Source organism: Hemicordylus capensis, chromosome 6, assembly GCF_027244095.1.
Source record: "Hemicordylus capensis ecotype Gifberg chromosome 6, rHemCap1.1.pri, whole genome shotgun sequence".
NCBI lineage: Eukaryota > Metazoa > Chordata > Lepidosauria > Squamata > Cordylidae > Hemicordylus > Hemicordylus capensis.
The window spans coordinates 4,491,386-4,514,642 of NC_069662.1; the positions used below are offsets into that span (position 1 = coordinate 4,491,386).

The following is a 23,257-nucleotide window of genomic DNA, read 5'->3' on the forward strand; positions in this document are numbered from 1 at the left end:
TGTAACTTTTCTCTTTTTAAAACTGCGAATCCACATTGGTGCAGCAGACACCGATTCGTCCTTGCACCGCGGAAGTTCAGTTCCACCTCGCCACAAACTCCTGAAGACAGTCTCTCAAACTTACCTCGGTTATGAGGGTGAATCAGGTAAGAAATGCCAATGATGCTTTGCGGAAAAAAGCAGCCGCAGCGGAGATGGTTTTGAGGCCTCTTTAAACACCGGCACCTTGAATTAACTTCTGAAAACAAAAGTTGTGTCTTGATTTTTTTTTCCAGTTTATATTTCACCATCTGGGATGTCATACATAACCGTTACAGAGTGTTATGTTCCAAACCTTGCTCCTGCTAAGGGAGACGGCTTGAACATGCGCGACGCCAACACCATTCCCCGACTTCTGTGGCCTGCCCCCCTTTTTCTGGGGGTTTTTCCCCCCGCCACTCCCTCCCCCCTATACATGTCTGCCCTTTAAATCGGGAATTCTCAACCTTAGGTTCCCCCCCCCCAGACGGAGTCGTCCTACCACGCCCTTTCCCCTTCGCCACCATGGCCAAAGAGACTCCCGCGGGAGTTGTAGTCCAACGTGTGGTGGGAGACCCAAGGTCGAGAACCCCCCCCCCTTTAAAGGGAGCCCACTCTGACAAGGCGCAGACCACACGGTTGTCTTACGGAGTCTCTCATTTTTAATGTACCCCCTCAGCTGGTTTTCTCTGAGTTCTTGGGGGTGCCCTTAATCTGGCCGGTGCTGTGAGTGCGGCTGGCTGCCTTCTTTTTATCGGGTGAGAAAGTGAGGGAGCGAGACTTTGCACTTGGGGTGCCGGGCTTCCCCTCAGCTGTCCGGGGGCCGCAGATGGCCTCCAAAGCCTTGATCTCCGTGGTGGGCTTCTCGGCGAGGAACTTCAGCACCCAAGAGACTTTCAGGATTTCCAGGATGTTCAATCGCTTGGAGGCTGGGCGCAGGATATGATGCACCAGATCCTGCAGTTTAGGCAGAGACAGCGTTACGAATATTTATATACCACTTTTTCAACAAAAGTTCCCCAAGTGGTTCATGTAGCTACATTTATTAAAGTAAATAAAATGGCTCCTTGTCCCCAAAGGGCTCACAATCTTAAACAACAAAAAGAAACCTAAGATAGACACCAGCAACAACTGGAGGGATGCTGTGTGGGGGCTGGATAGGGCCAGTTGCTCTCCTTCTGCTAAATAAAGAGAATCACCACTTTAACAAGGTGCCTCTTGCTCAGTTAGCAGGGGTCGTCCTGTTACATGGCTTCCTTTCCCCCCTCGGCACCTGGACTTAATATTTATTTATTTTATATGTCAACTGCTTTGGGAATTTTTGGTTGAAAATGAGTACAAAGTCATTCCTCGCCAACTGAAAGGGTTCCGTTCTGGGAAGCCCTCGCGGTTCGCGAATTCACAGTTGGGAAGCACAAAGAAACCCGATTCAGACATCACGCTGTACAAGTGTACAGATGTCTCTACACTTGTACACATGTTTGTGTGAATGGCTGTACCTGTGTTCATTTTAAAAGTGAACCTGAATACAGGCCCTTCAAATGCACAGCACAGATAGGAAGTGTACTTCTGTGCCTGAGTTCAACATGAATGACTGTGTACCTGTATAGGGATCTGAACACAAGTACAGTCATTCATATGTTATGCTGAACTCAGTTACAGAAGTACATTTTCTATCTGTAATCAGGTTTACTTTTAAAATGTACTCGGGTACGGTCATTCACACAATCACGTGTATGAGTGCACAGACATCTGCACACTTGTACAGCATCATGTCTGAATTGGGCTATTGTTCTCTTCGGGTAAATACAGTAGGGATGTGCAAACAGGTTTCGGATTTTAACTAGTTCAGTTCAACGGTTCGAATTCGAACTGAACCAGCCATTAGGTTCAAGCTGCTGGTTCGAATTCAAACCCCTGGGTGTCTACCACTCAACTCACTTTGTGCTCCTAGGTACTCCATGTAGGGAATAATAGGCTGGTTCTCTCATTATACCCTATGAGAAAAAAATAATTCCCCTCCCCTCCAAAAAATCATTTAAAAAATCGTACGAGTGTCCGATTGCTTTGGGGGTTGGGTGGTAGGCATCCATGGATGCCAACTACCACCCCACCCGCTTTGGGAGGTTCAAACTGGTTCGAGCAAAACCAAAACCGAACCTTCCCCTCTCAGTTTGAACTCGAACCGAACCGGGCAAACAGGTTTTGTGCACAGCATTCAAAGCTGCAGTGCCCCCAGTGGCCTCCGAGGGTACAGCAGGTCCTGCGGGGTCTACCTCCTCACCTTGACATCGTCACTGATCTGGAGATGGCTAGGAAAGGCCACCTCCTTCTGGGTCTCCCGGAGTAGCTTCTTGAGGTTGGTGTCGTCGAAGGGCAAATGGGCCACCATCAGGGTGTACAAGATGACGCCCATGCTCCAGGTGTCGGAGAGGAAAGGGTTGTAGGGCAGGCCCAGCAAGATCTCCGGGCAGGCGTAGGCAAAGCTGCCGCAGTAGGTCTGGCTCAGGTGGGAGAAGCAGCTCATCATGCGGTAGGAGGGGGTCGGCGGAGGCTGGGTCTGGGGGGACACCATCTTTGAGAACCCGAAATCGGAGATCTTGAGGTTCTCGCGCTTGTCAAGCAGCAGGTTCTCCAGCTTCAGGTCTCTGCAGCGGCCCAAAAGGAGATGGGAGGGAGGGAGAGGCTGGTTTGAGCAGAAGGCAAAGGGCGCAAAGAAAGAGCCGAAGGCCAGGGACGAGGCCAGGCGGATCAGGGATTCTCAACCTTGGGGCCCCGGATGTTATTGGACTCCAACTCCCATAACCCCCAACCAAAGGCCGCTGGGGCTGGGGATGATGGGAGCTGTAGTCCAATCACTGATGGGAGCAACCTCAGCCCGACTGCTGCTAGGGTGGCCCTAGCCTGGATTTCCAGATCTGGTTGCTTAACTTGCGTTTTATGTAAATTTGCTTGAAAATAATTTCTGAGCAGGACAGTGACTGCACATTTTGCTCCATAACTCCCTTTCTACAAGGGTGGGAGCTTAGCTTTTTATTTTTTTTTATTTATTGTATTTTATTTTTTGTATTTTTAATGAAAGCTGAAATCCAGATGAATCTGGGTGGGCTAAGCAATCTGGGGGAGATGCATAAAATCTGGGTGAAACCTGAAATTCTGGGGGGCATGTCCACTCTTATCTGCTGCAGCCCCTTTGCAGGAGAGTCTCTGGTGTAAGGGTCTGCAGCAGAAGGACTGGAAATGATGGTGGCTGGACTACAACTCCCATGATCCCCAGCTGTGGATGATGAGAGTTGTGGTCCAACTACATGCCCAAGCTCAGAAGATCAAAGGCCTGCCTCGCCTGGCACCCTGTTTCCCACAGCGGCCCATCAGATGGTCACAACAGGAGATGCACACTTCCCTCCCACTGTTGCTCCTCGGACATAGGAAGCTGCCATCTACTGAGTCAGGCCATTGGTCCATCTAGCTCAGTATTGTCTGCACAGACTGGCAGCGGCTTCTCCAAGGTTGCAGGCGGGAGTCTCTCTCTCAGCCCTGTCTTGGAGAAGCCGGGGCGGTGTTCAGAAGCATACCTCCTCAGAACCCGGAGGTCACTTTTAGCCATCAGGCCTTTGATAGATTTGCCATCCATGAATTTGTCCAATCCCCCTTTAAAGCTATCTGGGCGAGTGGCCATCACAACATCTTGTGGCAGTGAGTTTCACAGGGTAGCTATGCACCATGTGAAGAAGCCCTTCCTTTTGGCCGTGCGAAATCTCCAGCCATTCCGTTCACTGGATGACCTCTGGCTCTGGTGTTGTGAGAGAGGGAGGAAAAGTTCGTTCTTTCCACTTTCACCACACCAGGCATAATTTTATTAGCCTCAGTCATGTCCCTGCACTAGTCAGCTTTCTTCTGAACCTTGTAGCGTTTCCTCATACGGGAGATGCTCCAGCCCTCTGATCATTTGGGTCACCTTCTTCTGCACTTTTTCCAGCTTTATAATATCCTTCCTGAGATGCAGCTGCTAAAATTGTGCAGTGTTCCAAATGTGGCGGAGTGGAACAGAGACCCAAACAGCATTGCCAACTTTTTCCCCCAAGCAGGGCTCCTGTGCGTTTTAAATAAAGCATTGCTGGATGAGTCCAAAGGCCTGTCTAGTCCAGCATTCTGCTTCCCTAGAGGGACCAACCAGGCGTTGGTGGGAAGCCCATGCACAGGGCTTGAAGGGAAATCAATAGCCCTCTCTCCCTGTTCCTCCCTAGCCATTGATATTCAGAGATACACTTCCTCTGAACATGGGCAGTTCCATCTATTAATGTCTGCGTGAGGCAGATATTCAGCCAATGTAGCTCCCCCCCCCCGTTTGAACCAGAAAAACAGCACCTGATGAACAGCTGACCCTCTTAAGGTTGACACTGAGAGGGCTGCAGAGAAAGTGGCAACCTCCACAGGAAGACCTGCAGATATCAAATGCTCCTAACACCCCCTCTTTTACACAGATGAATAACCACCAACCCCCTTTCCCAGAAAGTGGATCAGTGGCCCGAGGACATTGCAGAAGTCCTACAGCATTCCAACATCTGGTTTGAAAGTTCATGAATGAGATGAATGGTGCTAGAGAGAGGATGTCTGGGGGCCTGTGGGATCCTGAATGACGGGGCAAAGTCCACTTTGAAGAGTGGGGCTGCAGCCAGGGCTGGATTGAACCATTCCCCGAAGCAACCTACAGCACAAGTTCAGCTGGCTTCAGAGCCATTTTGCCAGGCACCAGTTCTGCACCTTTAATAGCTGCTTGGTGGAGAGACATTCAACATACACAGTATTTGCTATTCCTGTATTGCCCTGAGTGGCGGCGGGGGGTGGGGGGGCTTCACCTGCTGGATGTCTGCCTGCCATGGCACAGCACCTCAGCCCAGGAACAAAATGAGATGGAGGCAGTTGCTCTAAGGTCTCAGTGGACTCCCCTAAGGGCGGTAGAGAGGGCCCCCCTGGGTTGCATCTGCCACCTCCCCCTCCGCCTCCCTTGCTCACCGGTGCACAATCGCCTTGCCGTGCAGATAGGCGATCCCCAAAGCCAGCTGGGAGAACCACTTGCCAGCCAGGGCCTCGGAGCAAGCGCCCGACTTCTGGATCCACTCCAGGACGTCACCGGAGGGGGCCAGTTCCATGATGATGTAGTGGCGGGAGGTGGTCTCGATGGCCTGGTAGAAGCTGATCAGGTATTTGTGCCGCAGAGTTTTCATCACCTGGGGAGGAAGCAGGCAGGTCAGGGTTGACAAACAACAACGTGGTCGGCCTACTTCTGACACCACTGTTGATTCCTCCATGAAGGGTTGTCACCTTCCCTGTAGGTTGTCAGCCTGCTGGGGTGGTCAGGACCAGCAGCTGGGCGGAAAAATGCTCTGGTTGATTTCTGACAAGGTCTACAGCTAGAGCTACAGTGAGAGTTCACACACACACACACACACACACACACACACACACATTCCGGGTTTCACCCAGATTTTAAGCATCTCACCCAGATTGCTTAGCCCACCCAGATTTTATTATTATTATTTATTATTATTATTACATTTATAGCCCGCTCTTCCTCCAAGGAGCCCAGAGTACTACATACTTGAGTTTCTCTTTCACAACAACCCTGTGAAGTAGGTCAGGCAGGCTGAGAGTGAAGTGACTGGCCCAGAGTCACCCAGCAAATCTCATGGCTGAATGGGGATTTGAACTCGGGTCTCCCTGGTCCTAGTCCAACACTCTAACCACTATACCACGCTGGCTCTCACCCAGATTCCAGCTTTCATTCAAAAATAAAATAAAAATAAAGCTAAGCTCTAGCCCTAGTAGAAGTGGGGTTATGGAGCAAAACATGCAGTCACTATTCTGCTCAGAAACTCTTTTCAAGCCAATTTACATAATATGGGTATTATTATATGGGTAGGTAGGGTTGCCATATGCTGGCTTTCCTAATCTGGGTGGGATTTGGAAAGCCAGCATATGGCCACCCTACCTACACCCCTGGAAATGGACAAGAGGTGATGGTTGTGTTGCAATCTTTCCAGCTTTCAGTGGGTTCTCCTGCTTTTATTGTCCTGACCGTCAGGCCTGTGGCGGCCAAATTTGCAATGGTGTTTTAAAAGCATTTAAAAGTGTAAACAACACAAAAACGGCTATGGAATGATTGAATTGTCAGAGGACTGGCAATTGGCAGGGATGTCCTCCCAAGATGACTCTGTGGTGGAGAGACCCAGACCCTTTCCTCTGTGCAGAAATGGCTGCAATTTTACCCTGATTGTTTGGAGGTAAGGATAAATAAGGGATGATAACACAGAGAAAGCTGCAGGTGCATCAAGACTATCACCTGTTTTCCATCCCTAGTGGGGGAAGGCATTGCCAAAAATCACCATGGACGTTTCTCCCCGGAGATGTTCCCGATGGCCAAAATGTGATGGCCAAAACGACTCCTGGACTATGGATAGTTCTTAGGACGGTTGCAAAGTCTTGTCCTCGGGCGAACCTTGGGCTGAACAGAGTACGCTGTGCGTGCTCCTGCTTTATTATCTGTTTCTGGATCTAAGGGTTCGTGTTCATGTATTTTAATGTTTATTCTTGTTTGTGCCAACATGTAGATCGCAAGCTCGTGGTGCAGAGACCGGTTTTTCGTGCTTATGTTACTCTAAGGGAGTCAGTCATTAGTGGCCACCTATAAAAGCAGGCTGATCTCCAGTGTTACTCTAAAGCAGTGATTCTCAAACTTGGGTCCTCAGGTGTTATTGGACTTCAACTCCCATAATCCCCAACCAAAGGCCACTGAGGCTGGGGATTATGGGAGTTGGTCCAATAACACCTGAGGACCCAAGTTTGAGAATCCCTGCTCTAAAGGGACATGGGATATTTTATTGATAGTTCAATTTCTATATTGCCTTTCATAAAACCCACCCCAAAGCAGTTTGCAAAAATTAGAATACAACAGAACTCCATGAAAATCACATTAAAATATTAAAACCAGTTACAACAATAGAAACCATAAAACACCAAAAAGCAACTACCAGTAAAAAAGACAAAAAGAACAGCAGACGAGATCAGAAACCTGGAATCCCCTAAGGGGAAAAAGCCTGAGCAAATAAAAAGGTATTTTAGCTGTTGTTTTAAAAGCCGCCACAGATGTCAAAGAGTGGGCACTCACTGGGAAAGCATTCCCACCCCTGTTGCCTGGGGGCAACAACAGAGAAGGCCCTGTCCCGCATGCACGACAATGTAGCCTCTCTCCATGCTGACACGTGAAGCAAAGGCCCCTCTGACTGCCTTGCTGGGCGGGCAGAAACTCTTGGGAGCAGGCGGTCCTTCAGCTAGCCAGGGCCCAAACGATTAAGGGCTTTAAAGCTAACAACCAGCACCCTGAATTGGATCATTACATCAGAGGTCAGAGGCGGTCCTTTCATGAGACAAGGTAAGGCCATTGCCTCTGGTGGCAGGTTATGGCTCCGGGTGCTGACAATGAGGGAGGCTCGGTTGTCGTGCACGCGGGACAGGGCCTTCTCTGTTGCTGCCCCCCAGCCCCTGGAATGCTCTCCCGGTAGCTATTCACTCCGCGGTCAGTCTCCATCACAGCTTTTAGAAAGAGTGTACAATCTTGGCTTTTTGCCCAGGGATCTATTTGATTCTCTGCTGCTGCTCTTTATACTCTGTATTGCTTTTATGCTTTTGTTTTAAATTTTTAATCAGATTTGTTTAATATTTTTCACTTAATATTTTAATTGTGTCTTTTTTACCATCTTGTGTTTAAATTTTTGCTGTAAACCGCCTTGGGATTGTTTTAATGAAAGGCAGTATATAACTTTCACAATCAATCAATCAATAAAATAAAATAAAATAAAAACCCTGGCCAGCTTTACAAGGCCTCACAGTCCTTGCAAAGCATGTAAGGCGCATAAGAGGAGGCTGCTGGCAACCACCCCATCTTCCCTGCCCTTGTGCCACTTTCAAAACTTGCAAAGGTCAGCTTGGAAGGGAGATGCCCCCTATCAATGGGGCAAGGCAGCATTCTGTGCCTGGCTTCAGGCTCAGCAATATCCTGGGTGACCTGTCAGGGGTTCTTCAACTTGGGTCCCCAACACGGTCTGGTTGGACTACAACTTTAGCCATAGCGGCTGGGGACGATAGGCTCTGTAGTCCAACTCCATAAGGCCTGAGTCACACAGAATAATATTTGTATTTTGCCCTGTGTGCCCTTGGGTAGGAAGGCGGTGAGGACAGGAAAAAGGCTGTTTGATCCATGCCCCCTTCCTGATTAACTGAAGGGGCCTCCACGCACCATCACCACAAATAACCACCTGTATTTCCCGCGGCAGGAATTTAGTGAGATAATCATCTGAGGCCTTCTTCTTGGAGATTATCTTGATGGCCACCATCGTCTTCTGCTTGGCAAAGTAGGCCTCGTAGACAGTGCCGTAGGAGCCGTGCCCTATCACCTTGCCAATCTGGTACCCGTACTGGTCCATCACCGAGACGTACGGCGTGGAGGCCGAGTGCTCCACCATGGTTCAAACTCTAGTGTGCTACCCCGGAGCTTCTTCAATCTGTCGATGGTTGGGGTTCCACCTCCAGGAATGCGAGGGCAGCTTGATAGGGCAGGATGGCTGGGTAGGCTGTGTCTAATGGGAAGCCAGGAGGAGCACCCGTCCCAATATGGCACGGGAACAGTGGCCAGTTTCTCCCACCTTGCATCCCAGTTTGCCCTGGAGTCACGTCTGATCTGGCTGGTGAGTCTCTCTTTTGGTTCCCTGAGGATAGGAAGATCTGGTTGGGATCCACCAGTCTCACCCCACTTGAGACCAGGAGGAGGGAATCCAGACAGACATCCTTCCCAGTAACGGCTTCGAAGGAAGTTAACAGGATCCAACCTTCTGTCCCCACCAGCTTGATCGGAATCCCCCTTCCTTGACCCCCCAGGATTCCAACGATGTCATAGCGGCACCCCAACATTCTGTTCACACGGATTGGCCGGTGAGGTTCTGTTACTGCAGGGAAGCTTCTGGGGTTGGCAAGAAGGACTTTCCGAGGATAAAAGAGAGAGTGGATGTCCTACCACGGGGTCAGGGCTAGGATTCTAGGTGGTGTAGACCAAGTCTTCCTCTTGGGCAATCGAATCTCGGTCTGCTGAAGGGTCGTCAGTTGCCATGAAGTACTAAAAGAATTATCAAGAACTGGCAGGAAAGGAGGCACAGGGCACATCCGCCATGGGTGTGGGCTAGATTCACAAGGAGAGCTTCAGTCCCAGCTCCTGGCCATCGACACCAGATCTGTGCATCCTGTGACCCAGAAAGGTGAACACAGTTGTTGTTTTTTGCAGGCCTGGTTTGAACTCTTGGTAAGGACAACAAACACCTTTGCCACTTGAGCAGCACAAGCCTATGCATGTTTACTTGGAAGTAAGTTTAACAAGGTTCAATGGGGTTTCCTCCAAGGAAAGTAGAACCCTTTTTGCCATTTGGATGACTCTGTCATTGCACTCGGATGACTCTCTCATTTATGAGCAATACATATTCCATCTACACACCTTTACATAGGAAGGAACATAGGAAGTTGCCATATACTGAGTCAGACTCTTGGTCCATCTAGCTCAGTATTGTCTTCACAGACTGGCAGCGGCTCTCAGCCCTATCTTGGAGAGGCTGCCAGGGAGGGAACTTTAAAGCTAGATGCTCTTCCCAGAGCGGCTCCATCCCGAGGGGAATATCTTACAGTGCTCACAGTAATCTAGTCTCCCATTCATATGCAGCCAGGGCGGACCCTGCTTAGCTAAGGGGACAAGTCATGCTTGCTACCACGAGAACAGCTCTCCTCTCTTCTCCTTCCTCCTGCTCCCCATCCAATTTCCTTCCTAATTTTATGCTCCTGAAAAGAGAGCCTCCCTTGACCCGTTTTAAGGCACTCCAACGCCATTCATTTCCTTCCACTGGGCTTGACACTGAGGGCACCTGTCCCTTTAAGAGGTGGGCGGGGCAAGAACCACAGAGGCTTCTCTGTCTCTATGGAGGCGGCGGTCACCAGTTCGGAATTACGTCACTGTGTGGGCTGTGACGCTCCTGCGGGCAGCTGAGGGCGGAAATAGATGACGGACGTGGCTGGAGGTGCCGGCAGAGATCGCCCGAAGGACCCCACGGAGTTCTGAGGATTTGGTTCCTTAAATGAGTCAGCCTAGCAATTTGGAATCATGCCACTTTGTTCGGAAGTGGCATGAAAGTCGGATCTGATAAGGAGAGGGGCTGAGAATGGGAATGAACCCCAAAACAGGATCAGGCATTGCCTAAGGTAGCCCCCGGGGCTGAGAGAGTCCCCCGCCCCCCACTTCCCTCCACCTCTTTGCAGCCTGGATTGCTGCTGGTCCTCTGCATTTGGTCAGCGCCCCCCCCCCTTTTATTTTTATTTTTTATTTGCTGAGAAAAAGGAGCTGCAAGACCTGCAGGCGGTGCGCAGGGCAGCCTCAGGGAGACTGGTGAGTCGGTGGGGGTGGGGCGGTGGCATCCTTTGGGGAAGGGGCTTGTGCCCTAGTGGTTGGGAGGGGCAGGGTTGGGGTGGTGGGGAGGAGCAGGAGCAGCGTGGGGACCTGCTCTGCTTAGGAGGGAGGAGTAGAGGTCCCAGGGTCCTCCAGCCCCATCAGGGGCAGCCCAGGTCAAGAACATAAGCACAGCCCTGCTGGATCAGGCCCAAGGAAGCCCATCTAGTCCAGCAGCCTGTTTCGCACAGTGGCCCACCAGATGCCACTGGAAGCCTACAGGCAGGAGTGGAGGGCATGCCCTCTCTCCTGTTGTGACTCCTCTGCAACTGGTACTCAGAGGCATCCTGCCTTTGAGGCTGGAGGTGGCCCACAGCCCTCTGACTAGTAGCCATTGAGAGACCTCTCCTCCATGAACTTATCCAAACCCCTCTTAAAACCATCCAGGTTGTTGGCTGTCACCACATCTTGTGGCAGAGAGTTCCACAAGTGGATCACGCGTTGTGTGAAAAAGTACTTCCGTTTGTTGGTCCTAGACCTCCTGGCAATCAATTTCATGGGATGACCCTTGGTTCTAGTGTTATGTGAGAGGGAGAAGAATTTCTCTCTGTCCGCTTTATCCACACCATGCATGATTTTATAGACCTCTATCATGTCTCCCTGCAGTCATTATTTTAAACTAAATAGCCCCAAATGCTGTAGCCTAGCCTCATAAGGAAATTGCTCTAGGCCCCCAATCATCTTGGTTGCCCTCTTCTGCACCTTTTCCAATTCTACAATGTCCTTTTTTAGATGTGGTGACCAGAATTGTACACAGTACTCCAGGTGTGTCTGCACCATAGTTTGCCTGGAACGAACATTAAGCAAACCGGCCTGTAATTTCCCGGATCACCCCTGGATGCCTTTTTGAAAATTGGTGTCGCATTTCCTACTTTATAGTTGGTACAGAGCCTGATTGTAGGGATAAGATAGATTTTTGCAAGGAGGTCGACAATTTAACATTTAAGGACTTTAAGGACTCTTGGATGGATGCTGTCTGGCCCTGGAGATTTGCTAGTTTTCAGTTTTTCCAGACAGTTTAGAATATCAACTTTTGTCACTTCTATCTGACTCAGTTCTTTAGTCTCCATCACCGAAAAGCCTGGTTCAGGAACAAGTATATGCTCAGTATCCTCTGCCGTGAAGACAGATGCAAAGAACTCATTCTCTGCAACCTCCATATCCTCCTTAATAATCCCTTTCACTCCCTCATTGTCTAATGGTCCACCCGCCTCCCTGGCAGGTTTCCTGCTTCTGATGTATTGAAAGATGTTTTTGCTATTCCCCTTGATGCTTTTAGCTAAATGTTTCTCAGACTCTCTTTCCACCTCCCTTATTATCACCTTGCATTTCTTTTGCCAGAGTTTGTGTTCCTTTCTGTTCTCATTTGAGCAGGCCTTCCAATTTCGGAAGGAAGTCTTCAGCATTTTGATCCGGAAGGCGATAGCACGTCCCCAGTAGCACATTTCCTTTCAGGCCTTGTATTGTCACCCACAGGGTTTCTGTGGAGAACTCCGGTCTTCCTAGGTTTTTCTACATTGTTAGATTCTATCCCTTCTTTAACATACAGGGTTACTCCACCTCCAAGGTGCCCTTTCTTTAGAGTTTATATCCAGGGATAACAGTGTCCAACTGGTTCTCACTGTACCACCATCTTCTGTTGTTGTTGTTGTTATTATTATTTACATTTTTATTCCGCTCTTCCTCCAAGGAGCCCAGAGCAGTGTACTACATACTTGAGTTTCTCCTCACAACAACCCTGTGAAGTAGGTTAGGCTGAGAGAGAAGTGACTGGCCCAGAGTCACCCAGCTAGTTTCATGGCTGAATGGGGATTTGAACTCGAGTCTCCCCGGTCCTAGTCCAGCACTCTAACCACTACACCACACTGGCTCTGTTATGCCCACTATATCTATTTTTTCATTAGCAACCAAGCACTCCAGCTCACCCATCTTGGCTCAGAGGTTTCTGGCACTGGCATATAAGCACCTATACGCTGAATCTCTTACCTGGTGTATGCTATCTTTCTTTTGCTCTTTGGTTTCTTTGACTAGCTAGCACAGCCTCCTGACTGCTCTTCCTGTGGTTCTGCTCTGTCCCCTTCTGTTTTATCTGAATCTTACCCCCTCGCACCTTAAAGCTTCCAAGGAGGGCATAGGATGGTGAGTGAGGGTCCACCAGGACCCTAGGTTGGCATCCCCTTGGGCCAGCATATCCAAAGCCTCAAGCAGCGTGATAGACACCTGGGATCACGAAGGACCCTTCTCCCCCACCTTGGCTTGATATTGCTCAGAGTGCTGACCCTTGAATATGGGTTTCAGGGTGGTTTTGAGCAAGACTGCTGAGGGTCCTGAGCTGGCATTGCCCGAATAGCCCTGACCAAAGTGACAGGCATAGAAATGGATGCCTGCAGCCGGAGGCCCTCCTGAACCAAAAGGGTCCCCAAAAGCCAGGTCTGCCCCACCTGCAAGGGTGCTGAAAGCCAAAGAGGATGAATTAGGCACCTGGATTGGAAGCCCTAAATTCCCAGGTTGGCGTGAGCCAAGATGCCCCCGAACTGCAGATATAGAGGTAGCTGTCTTGGTGGATATTTTTGAAGGAACCCAAGCAATGGTCATGGAGATGGATACCAGGGTCCGGGGTTGTGAGAGCTAAAGTTAATGTCTCAGAATGACAGCTGCCAACCACTGGTGTCTAGGTAGCTGCCAAAATAAAGAATGGAAATTGCCGACCTCCTTGCTAAAAAAGTTCCTCATCAAAGACTCCTGATGAGAAAGTCATGGCAGTCATGGGATAAGGGGACAAGTACATGTGTGGATTGCTAACTGGTTGAAGGACAGGAAACAGAGGGTAGGTATCAATGGAGCGTTTTCACAATGGAGGGAAGTAAGAAGTGGGGTCCCCCAGGGAGCTCTACTGGGACCGGTGCTTTTTAATGTGTTCATAAATGATCTAGAAGTAGAAGTAAGCAGTGAGGTGGCCAAATTTATTTATTTATTTGTTATTTAACATATTTTTATACCGCCCAAAACCTACGTCTCTGGGCGGTTTACAACAAAATAAAAACAGAAAGTAAAACATTAGTTAAAACAAAAACAAAAAGTTAAAAAATTACAACAATTTAAAAATTTTAAAACAATATTTTAAAACAGCCTTAAAACCATCAAAACAATATTAATGAAAAGCCTGGGTGAACAGATATGTCTAAAAAGAAGGCTTTTAAAAAGCTGTCAGAGATGAGGAGGCTCTTATTTCACTAGGGAACACATTCCAAAGCCTCAGGGCAGCAACAGAGAAGGTCCGTCCCTGAGTGGCCACAAGACAAGCCGGTGACAAATGCAGACGGACCTCTCCAGATGATCTCAGTGGGCTGTGGGGTTCATGACGAAGAAGACCTTCTTTTAAATACCCAAGGTCCAAGCTGTTTAGGGCTTTATAGGTTATAACCAACACCTTGTATTTTGTCTAGAAATATATCGGCAGCCAGTGTAGCTCCTTCAGTAACTCAGGTAGTGAAATCCAAAACGGATTGTGAGCAGCTCCAAAAGGATCTCTCCAAACTGGGTGAGTGGGTGACAAAATGGCAAATGTGGTTCAATGTTGGCAAGTATAAAGTGACTCACATTGGGACAAAAAAAACCAACTTCAAGTATATGCTGATGGGATCTGAGCTGTGGGTGACTGACCAGAAGAGGGATCTTGGGGTCGTGGTGGACAGCTCGTTGAAAGTGTCGACTCAATGTGCGGCAGCTGTGAAAAAGGCCAATTCCATGCTAGGGATCATTAGGAAGGGAACTGAAAATAAAACTGCTAATATTATCACACCCTTATACAGAACGATGATGTGGCCACACCTGGAGTATTGTATGCAATTCTGGTCACCCCATCTAAAAAAGGACATTGTAGAATTGGAAAAGGTGGAGAAGAGGGCAACCAAGATGATTGGGGGCCTAGAGCAATTTCCTTATGAGGCTAGGCTACAGCATTTGGGGCTATTTAGTTTAAAATAATGACTGCAGGGAGACATGATAGAGGTCTATAAAATCATGCATGGTGTGGATAAAGCGGATAGAGAGAAATTCTTCTCCCTCTCACATAACACTAGAACCAGGGGTCATCCCATGAAATTGATTGCCAGGAGGTCTAGGACCAACAAACGGAAGTACTTTTTCACACAATGCATAATCCACTTGTGGAATTCTCTGCCACAAGATGTGGTGACAGCCAACAACCTGGATGGCTTGAAGTTTGGATAACTTCATGGAGGAGAGGTCTATCAATGGCTACTAGTTGGAAGGCTATAGGCCACCTCCAGCCTCGAAGGCAGGATGCCTCTGAATGCCAGTTGCAGGGGAGTCACAGCAGGAGAGAGGGCATGCCCTCAACTCCTGCCTGTAGGCTTCCAGCAGCGACGGTGGTCCACTGTGTGAAAAAGGAAGCTGGACTAGATCCTTGGGCCTGATCCAGCAGGGCTCTTCTTATGTTCTTATGTAAGTGGTTCAGATGGGCAAAGCCTGTAATGATGCCCAGATCTACAGTCTGGAGGAAAGCATTTGGTTGGAGGAGTATTAGAATACTAAGTTGGCTTTGATTGGAATGGTGATTGAAACCCACACTTTTAAATGTATGTTTTTGCCTTTCCATCAGAGACCTTCAAAACAGCACGTATGACATGATTTTAAAAGGTTTTCTCTCCTCCCCCCCACCCCGCCACAATCTCAGCCCATTTCCCATCCCACCCCTTGATCCCAGGACCAGCCCCACAATGGCCCACCATCCCTTCCTTGTCCCTCTCTTCTCCCTCCTTTTCCTCTTCTCCATGGCCTCTTCGGAGTCTCGCTACCAGCTAGGGGATCCGGTGATGCTTTATGTCAACAAAGTAGGACCGTACCACAATCCGCAGGAGACCTACCATTACTACCAGCTCCCCGTGTGCTCCCCGCCGAAGATCCGCCACAAAAGTCTTACTTTGGGGGAGGTGCTCGATGGAGACCGCATGGCCGAGTCCCTGTACGAGATCAAATTCCGCGAGAACGTCGACAAGAAGCTGCTCTGCGAAATGAAGCTCACGCCTGAGCAGGTAAACCCGGCTGAAATGTCTGGATTCTAAAGTCCAGTCCAGTTGTAGGTTGCGAAAGAGGGGAGGGGGAGCAGCAGAGGGGAATGGCACACCTCTCAAGTGCTTCTCTTTCTGGCGTCCTAATTCGACTCACATCTTTAATCGGTTCTGGTTGCTAATGCAAAATCTTAATCACATGTTCCTGTTCTAGGGTTACAGCTGGTAGGACTAGGACAGAGGACCTGGGAGTCTTATTCCCAGCTCTGGAAGTTGTGGGGTTTGATTAGGAGGGATAAAAGGCAGATAGATTCCTTTTTTTGAGTGCGAGGAGGGAGATCATAACTCAGTGGCAGAGTGCGTGCTTGCATACGGAAGGTCCCAGATGGATTCTCTACCTAGAAGGATACGTCTACGGATATTTATATACCGTTTTCAGCAAAAGTTCCCAAAGTGGTATACATAGATATTAATTAAGTGGCTCCCTGTCCCCCAAAGGGCTCACAATTTAAAAAAGAAACACAAGGGAGACACCAGCCACAGCCACTGGAGGGATGCTGTGTTGGGGATGGATAGGGCCTGTTGTTCTCCCCCTGCTAAATACAAGAGAACTGCCACTTTTAAAAGGTGCCTCTTGGCTCAGTTAGCAGGGGAGGGAGCAGTAGGAGGTGATGGAAGGGACCTTCGTCTGCCAGCTAGACTAGACAGCCCAGGGCTAGATGGACCAATGGTTTGACTCGGTATAAGGAAGTCTCCTATGAATCACAAGTGTAGGGAAGCCAAGCAATTGGTGGGCCAAAGAACCAGTTTATTTATTTTATGTATTTATCACTTCTATATAACACCCCACCCCCATAAAATCTCTGGGTGGTTTACAGATGAAAGCACAACAACAGTTAAAACCTTAAGTTGTATAAAACAAATTGAAACGACCATCAGTAAAAGCTTTAACACATAAGGAGGGCCTAGGAACTCTTTTTTCCTTCCTGGCTGTGTGGTGATGCTCCCTTTCTCTGTGACAGGTGGAGCAGCTCCGCCAGGCCATTGAGGAGCTGTACTACTTTGAATTTGTGGTGGACGACTTGCCCCTCCGCGGTTTTGTGGGGTACATGGAGGAGAGCGGCTTCCTGCCCCACAGCCACAAGATCGGGCTCTGGACCCACTTGGACTTCCACCTGGAGTGGAACGGAGACCGTATCATCTACGCTAACGTCAGCGTGCGCGATGTCAAGCCCACCAGCCTGGACGACGTCCGGAACCCTGGCACGCTCTCCATCACCCACACCTACAGCGTCCGCTGGTCCGAGACCACCTCGGAGCGACGAGGGGAACGCCGAGGCAGCCGCAATGGGGATGATGGCTTCTTCCCTCGCACCTTAGAGATCCACTGGCTGTCCATCATCAACTCCATGGTGCTGGTGTTCCTCCTGGTGGGCTTTGTGGTCGTCATCCTCATGCGGGTCCTGAAGAACGACTTGGCCCGCTACAACCTGGACGAGGAGGCCTCCTCTTCATCCTCGGGTGATGACTTTGACCAAGGGGACAACGGGTGGAAGATCATCCACACAGATGTCTTCCGCTTCCCGCCTTGTCGGAGTCTCCTCTGTGCGGTGCTGGGCGTGGGCAGCCAGTTCCTGGCCTTGGGCACGGGCATCATCGTCATGGCTCTGCTGGGGATGTTCAACGTCCATCGGCATGGCGCCATCAACTCGGCTGCCATCCTCCTCTACGCCCTCACCTGCTGCATCTCTGGTTACGTTTCCAGCAACTTCTATCGCCAGATCGGGGGCGAGCGCTGGGTCTGGAACATACTGCTCACCACCAGTCTCTTCTCTGGTGAGGCCCCCTCCGTGGAGTTCTTGGGGATTGGGTCCATCTCGTAGGAAATCTTTGATTGCCCCTTTCCTTTGCTGGATAATTGGGACACCCTGATTCCTCTTTAATGGGCATCTCGAAAGCTGTCTTCCTTCTGGACAACTGGGTTTTACTAGTCCAAGCTGGTGGGAACATAGGAAGATGCCTTCCACCAAGTCAGACCCTTGGTCCATCTAGCTCAGTATTGTCTACACTGACTGGCAGCGGCTCTCCGAGGTTACAGGCAGGAATCTCTCTCATTCCTATCTTGGAGATGCAGCCATGGAGGGAACCTGGGATCTTCTGCACACAAATATGCAAGTGCTCTTACATAGGAACATAGGAAGCTGCCATATACTGAGTCAGACCATTGGTCTATCTAGCTTAGTATTGTCTACCCAGACTGGCAGCGGCTTCTCCAAGGTTTCAGGCAGGAATCTCTCTCAGCCCTGTCTTGGAGATGCTGCCAGGGAGGGAACTTGAAACCTTCTGCTCTTCCCAGAGCGGCTCCGTCCCCTAAGCGGAATCTCTTACAGTGCTCACACTTCTAGTCTCCCATTCAAATGCAACCAGGGCAGACCCTGCTTAGCTAAGGGGACAAGTCATGCTTGCTACCACAAGACCAGTTTTCCTCTCTCTTCCACTGAGCTGTGGCCCCATCCCCTAAGGGAAATATCTTACCGTCCTCACATGTGGTCTCTCATCCAAATGTGAACCCAAGGTGAATCCTGCTTAGCAAAAGGGACAATTCATGTTTGCTACCACAGGACCAGCTCTCCTAGTGTAACCTTTATAGGTTCTCTAAAATGTCTCCTGCTCTTGTGAATGGGTTATCTCCCCACTTAGTTTCTATGCTTCAGAATAGTTACTGTGCAACCCCAATTATTCCCTCTCATCTTCCTACCAGAGAAAGATGCGCTAGGTCTCTCTAGTCCCATAATGAAGTCTCCATAGACTTTTATTTTGGAGATGGATTGGGTTCCTTTATTGAAGTCAGTATCAAATGAAGAGGGGTGGGTGTTTCTGATCACATGTGTGGGTTCTTGTGTACTCTGCAGGTGACAGGTTGGGGCACCCCTGTATGATCTCGGTAGTCGCCTTTGTAGAGAAGTCTTAGGAAGGCCATCTGTGGGCACCCCAGGCAGTCTAGTGAGAATGAGAGACAAAGCCGAAGTGAAGCAGTTTTGAATTTGGGCTCTCTGGTCCACTTGCATTTGATTATCTCTCCAGTCATGCCGTGATCAGGTGGACGACTGAGCCTGGCAGGATCTCTTTCAAGGGGAGCAGTTGGGACACCTGAAATCTTTGGAAGGGGAGGTAGTTTGAGCCTCTGTGTAAATCCTTTGGGAAATGCTTGGAGGCCCTTCACTTCCCTTCAGAATCTTCTGGAAGCTCTTGGGGATCCTTCACTTCCCTTTCGGAGAGTCAGGTTGGTAAGCAATATGGTTCACAAAGGATGAGTGACTGGGCCTCTCTGGTCCTTCTTTGGGGATCTCTATGGCCCAGTTGAGCAACTTGCACATGACTGAGAAAGATGTTAGTTCACGACTAACCCTGCAGGACTTAGCATCACCTAGTTATATTTTTTGCCATCACAAACTAGATTAGAAGTTAGAAGTTTTGTCATTGCAACCTACTTCTGTTTATAACCTGAAAGCTGCTTTTTTCAAGGGCCTACTTAGATCTCGTGTGCCACATTAAAGAGGGGGAAGAGGGGTACATGGGTGAGCTCAAGTGGCCCATCCCTTCCTGGTGGGAAAGGGTTCTCCTTGGTTGGGCACCTCCTCCTCCCCACTGACTGCTGCTAACCCTGGTGCTTGTATGTATCTCTTTCTCTCTCTGCTCAGCCCCCTTCTTCCTCACGTGGAGCGTGGTCAACTCAGTGCACTGGGCCAATGGGTCCACGCAGGCACTGCCAGCCACCACCATCCTGCTGCTGCTGACGGTCTGGCTGCTAGTGGGCTTCCCTCTCACCGTCATTGGAGGTATCTTTGGCAAGAACCGGGCCGGTCCCTTCGATGCGCCCTGCCGCACCAAGAACATTGCCCGTGAGATCCCTCCCCAGCCCTGGTACAAGTCCACACTGGTGCACATGACCATTGGCGGCTTCCTGCCCTTCAGGTAAGACGCAACATCAAGGCAAGGTGGCGATTCCTGCATCTCTGGCCTCCCTCCTGTACCCTCCGTGATTCTGATCTGCTCACTTACAGTGGGGGAAAGGGGCACGGTTCTCTTGCCTGTGCTAGAACACTTCTGACGTGCCTGTCCCTGCCCACTTCCTGTGGACCACAGGAAGTGGGCAGGGACAGGCACATTAGAAGTGCTCCAGGAACATAGGAAGCAGCCTTCTACTGAGTCAGACCGATGGTCCATCTAGCTCAGGGTTGTCTACCCCAGGGATCCTCAACGTTGGGTCCCCAGATGTTATTGGACTTCAGCTCCCATAATCCCCAGCCCCAGTGGCTTTTGGTTGGGGATTATGGGAATTGGAGTCCAATAACATCTGGGGACACAACATTGAAAATTCCTGGTCTACACTGACTGGCAGCGGCCTCTGCAAGATTGCAGGCAGGAAACTCTTTCAACCCTATCTTGGAGATGCCAGGGAGGGAGCTCGAGACCTTCTGAAGGCACACATTCAGGTCCTCTTCCCAGAGCAGCCTCATCCCCTAAGGGGAACATCTTACACTGCTCATGCATGTAGTCTCCTCTTCATATGCAACCAGGGCGGACCATGCTTAGTAAAGGGGACAAGTCATGCTTGCTACCACCAGACCAGCTCTCCTCAGGGCAGGCAGGAGGAATGTGGAGCACAATTCCTTCTCCCCCCAGCCTGAGGAGGGAATGTCCTGCCTCTCAGGCGGGGTGTATCCTTTCCTTGACCATGTCACTTCCTGTTCCTTTAGCGAGCCAGCCTGCTCCAGCTGGAAACGAATGTGGAAGACCTAGGCCCAAGTCCTTATCTCTGCCAAATCCTCACGATATAGCCTCCATTTTTCCCCATCTGCCCAATGGAGAGACGAGGGCCAGCACAGTTTTTAAAAATGCCTGAATAAAACACAGATCAGGGAGGAAGCGTTCCTCAGATGCCTCACTGGTGGGGGTTGCTGGGTGTTTGAGAGGTGTTTGCAGCAGATAAAGACTCTCAGGGGTGCCCTCTCTCTCTTGGCAGTGCCATCTCTGTAGAACTGTACTACATTTTTGCCACCGTGTGGGGCCGGGAGCAGTACACGCTCTACGGGATCCTCTTCTTCGTCTTTGCCATCCTCCTCAGCGTCGGGGCCTGCATCTCCATCGCCCTCACCTACTTCCAGCTCTCAGGCGAAGACTACCGCTGGTGGTGGCGCTCCGTGTTGAGTGCCGGGTCCACCGGCGTCTTCATCTTCCTCTACTCTGTCTTCTACTACTCACGCCGTTCCAACATGTCAGGGGTGGTGCAGACGGTAGAGTTCTTTGGCTATTCCCTCCTCACGGGTTATGTCTTCTTCCTCATGCTGGGGACCATCTCCTTTTTTGCCTCTCTCAAGTTCATCTGCTACATCTACGTCAACCTCAAGATGGACTAAGCGACCCCAATCTCTCCTCTCATTGGCTGGGTTGGCAATGAAGCTCTGCTTTCCCATGGGCTGGAATGGGTGTCGCTCAAAGTGGTACCTTTTGTTACAGAGCTCCTCGCCTGTTGGCTGGCCTTGGCATAGCGCAAGAAGCTCTCTTCTCATTGGCTGGGATCTCACTGAGGTCTCTGGAATGTTGGCTATTTATGATCTACCCTTCCATTGGCTGGAATTGTTTGTCTGAGAACTTCCCTGCTCAGCAGGGTAGCACTGACTTGATGGTTAGGAAGTGTGTCTGGGGTGAGGAGACAGCAGTCTTCTCCTCTCCCCGTGGTCCGGACAGCTAGCCAATCTGTGAGCCCTATAAATCTGGCCAATTAGTAAACACTGCTACAGATTTCTTCTCTTTTTTAAAATGTTGGTCAAGACAACAGTTGTGTACTGGGTGGGTGTAGTTGTTTGTTACCCCCCCTTTCACTGGTTGAATCATGGCCAATTGGAAGATGTTATTGTACAGTAGTTTTCTCTGTGGATTGGGATATCTGGTCAGTTGGCAAAAGCGGGGCTCTGTTAGTCAGGCATCCATCTCCAAGAAAAATCTTTGCCGAATTCCTCTTAACTCCCATTACTGATTTATCAGAAACTCTGAAGATTTTCCCACCTTAGCTCACTTCCTTTAGAATTCTTAGGCAATTGGGTGACAGACCCCCTTCAGCAGCTACTTAAACAAAGGGCCGGCCGGGCTGGCCACCCAGATGGAAACAGACCTGACCGCCAGCATCGCTCTGTCCCTTGGGATTTCCCTTTACAGAATTCTGGATTTGGAAGAGAACCGGCCAGCTGGGGCTATGACCCCTAAGATTCCCTTGACCAGATCAAGACAGGTTGAAATTTCTCCCTGCACTGTTGGAGGGGGGTGGGGGGAAGCATCTACTTAAGATGTTCTTTATTGGTCCAAGATGGATCTTTCCCTACAGCTATCAGGATTCCCCTTATTTGCATGTAGGAGGGGAAAATGGAAAGTGATAGGCTACTTTTTAAAAGAGGCTGGATCTCGTGTATATATCTGTGAAGTGGGTTCAAGCAGCTGGCCATTATCACTTGATATATGGGGCAGTCCCGTCTCCACCCCACTGATCAGAGGGGTCCCTCCCTATATTGCCAATCTGTTTTTCTTCTCTGTTTCTCTCTTCACATCCTTTGTACTCCTAAGGTGCCTGGCGCTGTTATAGGGTGGGTGGGAGAGAAGCTGTCTCTTTCCCTCCCACTTGAATGAAGAAAATGCCTATAGTTATATATTACAAATATATATATATATGAGGAGTTATGTATATTAGCAAAGATTGGAGTTGGTTTGTTTTTTAATTTGATTCTTTTGTTGTTCAGACAGTTTCTTTTTACAGATCTTGAAATTAAACTTTATTAATAAAAAGGAAAGCAAAAATCTGTATACAGTGTCTGGGTGTATCTGTACAGAATATTGGATACTCTTAGCTGCCTATCCTCCTTATTCTCCTCAACAGCTGAAGGATCGGTGTCTGTTTGGCAGAAGCATCACGCAGCTGCCAGATTCTGAGGCGGGTGCAGAATTCCACTTCCTGTGCATCCAGTAGCACAGGAGTTCTCGAACTTGGGTCCTCAGATGTTGTTGGACTTCAACTCCCATAATCTCCAGCCACCATGGCCTTCAGCTGGGGATTATGGGAGTTGAAGCCAAGGGGGGCACCCAAGAAGTTCAGGTTGCTCCTCTCTGTACTGCCCGCCCTGTCTGAGAGCTGTGCTGCCTTCAGGCTGGTCATTCATCAGGTAGAACTGCAGCTCTACTTGACAAATGGCCAGCTTGCAGGTAGGACAGCTCTCCGGTAGGGTGGGAGAGAGAGGAGCAACCCGAGCAGCCTCCTTTGGTGCCCAACTGGGTTCCTTAGGAAAAGCCGCTGCTGTGTGAATCTCATCTATCTTCTGTCTATATATTTATCTAAGGTGTGCCCGTCGCTAATCCCATGCGTGGCAGCTCTTGCGAGAGTTCGTGAGCAAGCTGCAGCAGGGGGAGAGGAAAGCGGTGGCGGCAGACAGGCGGGTGAAGAGGGAGACAAAACGGCCGTGCCGGGGGGGGGGGAGAGAAAATGGCAGCAGTGGGCGGGGGGAAATGGCAGAGGGGTGGGGAAAGAAATAAGTGGCAACAGGCGGGGGAAACTAGAGGCACAGATGTTCGGTGTGCCCACAGACATGATGATCTCATAACCTTTCCCTTCAGAAAG

The 23,257-nt window shown here is 49.7% G+C and overlaps 2 protein-coding genes across 5 annotated transcripts; one reads left to right on the forward strand and one right to left on the reverse strand.

Moving 5' to 3' along the window:
- Positions 1-657: 657 nt before the first annotated feature.
- On the reverse strand, positions 658-8,946 carry TSSK4 (testis specific serine kinase 4). The gene is made up of 4 exons (XM_053262923.1): positions 8,334-8,946; positions 5,035-5,249; positions 2,303-2,666; positions 658-975 (listed from the first exon to the last, which is right to left on the reverse strand). The coding sequence occupies exons 1-4, from the start codon at positions 8,538-8,540 to the stop codon at positions 694-696; spliced, it is 1,068 nt and encodes a 355-aa protein (XP_053118898.1). The 5' UTR covers positions 8,541-8,946; the 3' UTR covers positions 658-693.
- A 119-nt stretch (positions 8,947-9,065) lies between these two features.
- Positions 9,066-22,447, forward strand: TM9SF1 (transmembrane 9 superfamily member 1). 4 transcript variants are annotated; one of them, XM_053262921.1, is made up of 5 exons: positions 9,066-9,326; positions 15,258-15,615; positions 16,614-17,427; positions 19,293-19,566; positions 20,618-22,447. In XM_053262921.1, the coding sequence occupies exons 2-5, from the start codon at positions 15,301-15,303 to the stop codon at positions 21,009-21,011; spliced, it is 1,797 nt and encodes a 598-aa protein (XP_053118896.1). In that variant the 5' UTR covers positions 9,066-9,326; positions 15,258-15,300; the 3' UTR covers positions 21,012-22,447. The 4 variants fall into 4 exon arrangements, with proteins under 4 accessions (XP_053118896.1, XP_053118895.1, XP_053118894.1 ...); XM_053262920.1 differs by lacking the exon at positions 9,066-9,326 and adding an exon at positions 10,087-10,314; XM_053262919.1 differs by lacking the exon at positions 9,066-9,326 and adding an exon at positions 10,334-10,498.
- Positions 22,448-23,257: the final 810 nt, after the last annotated feature.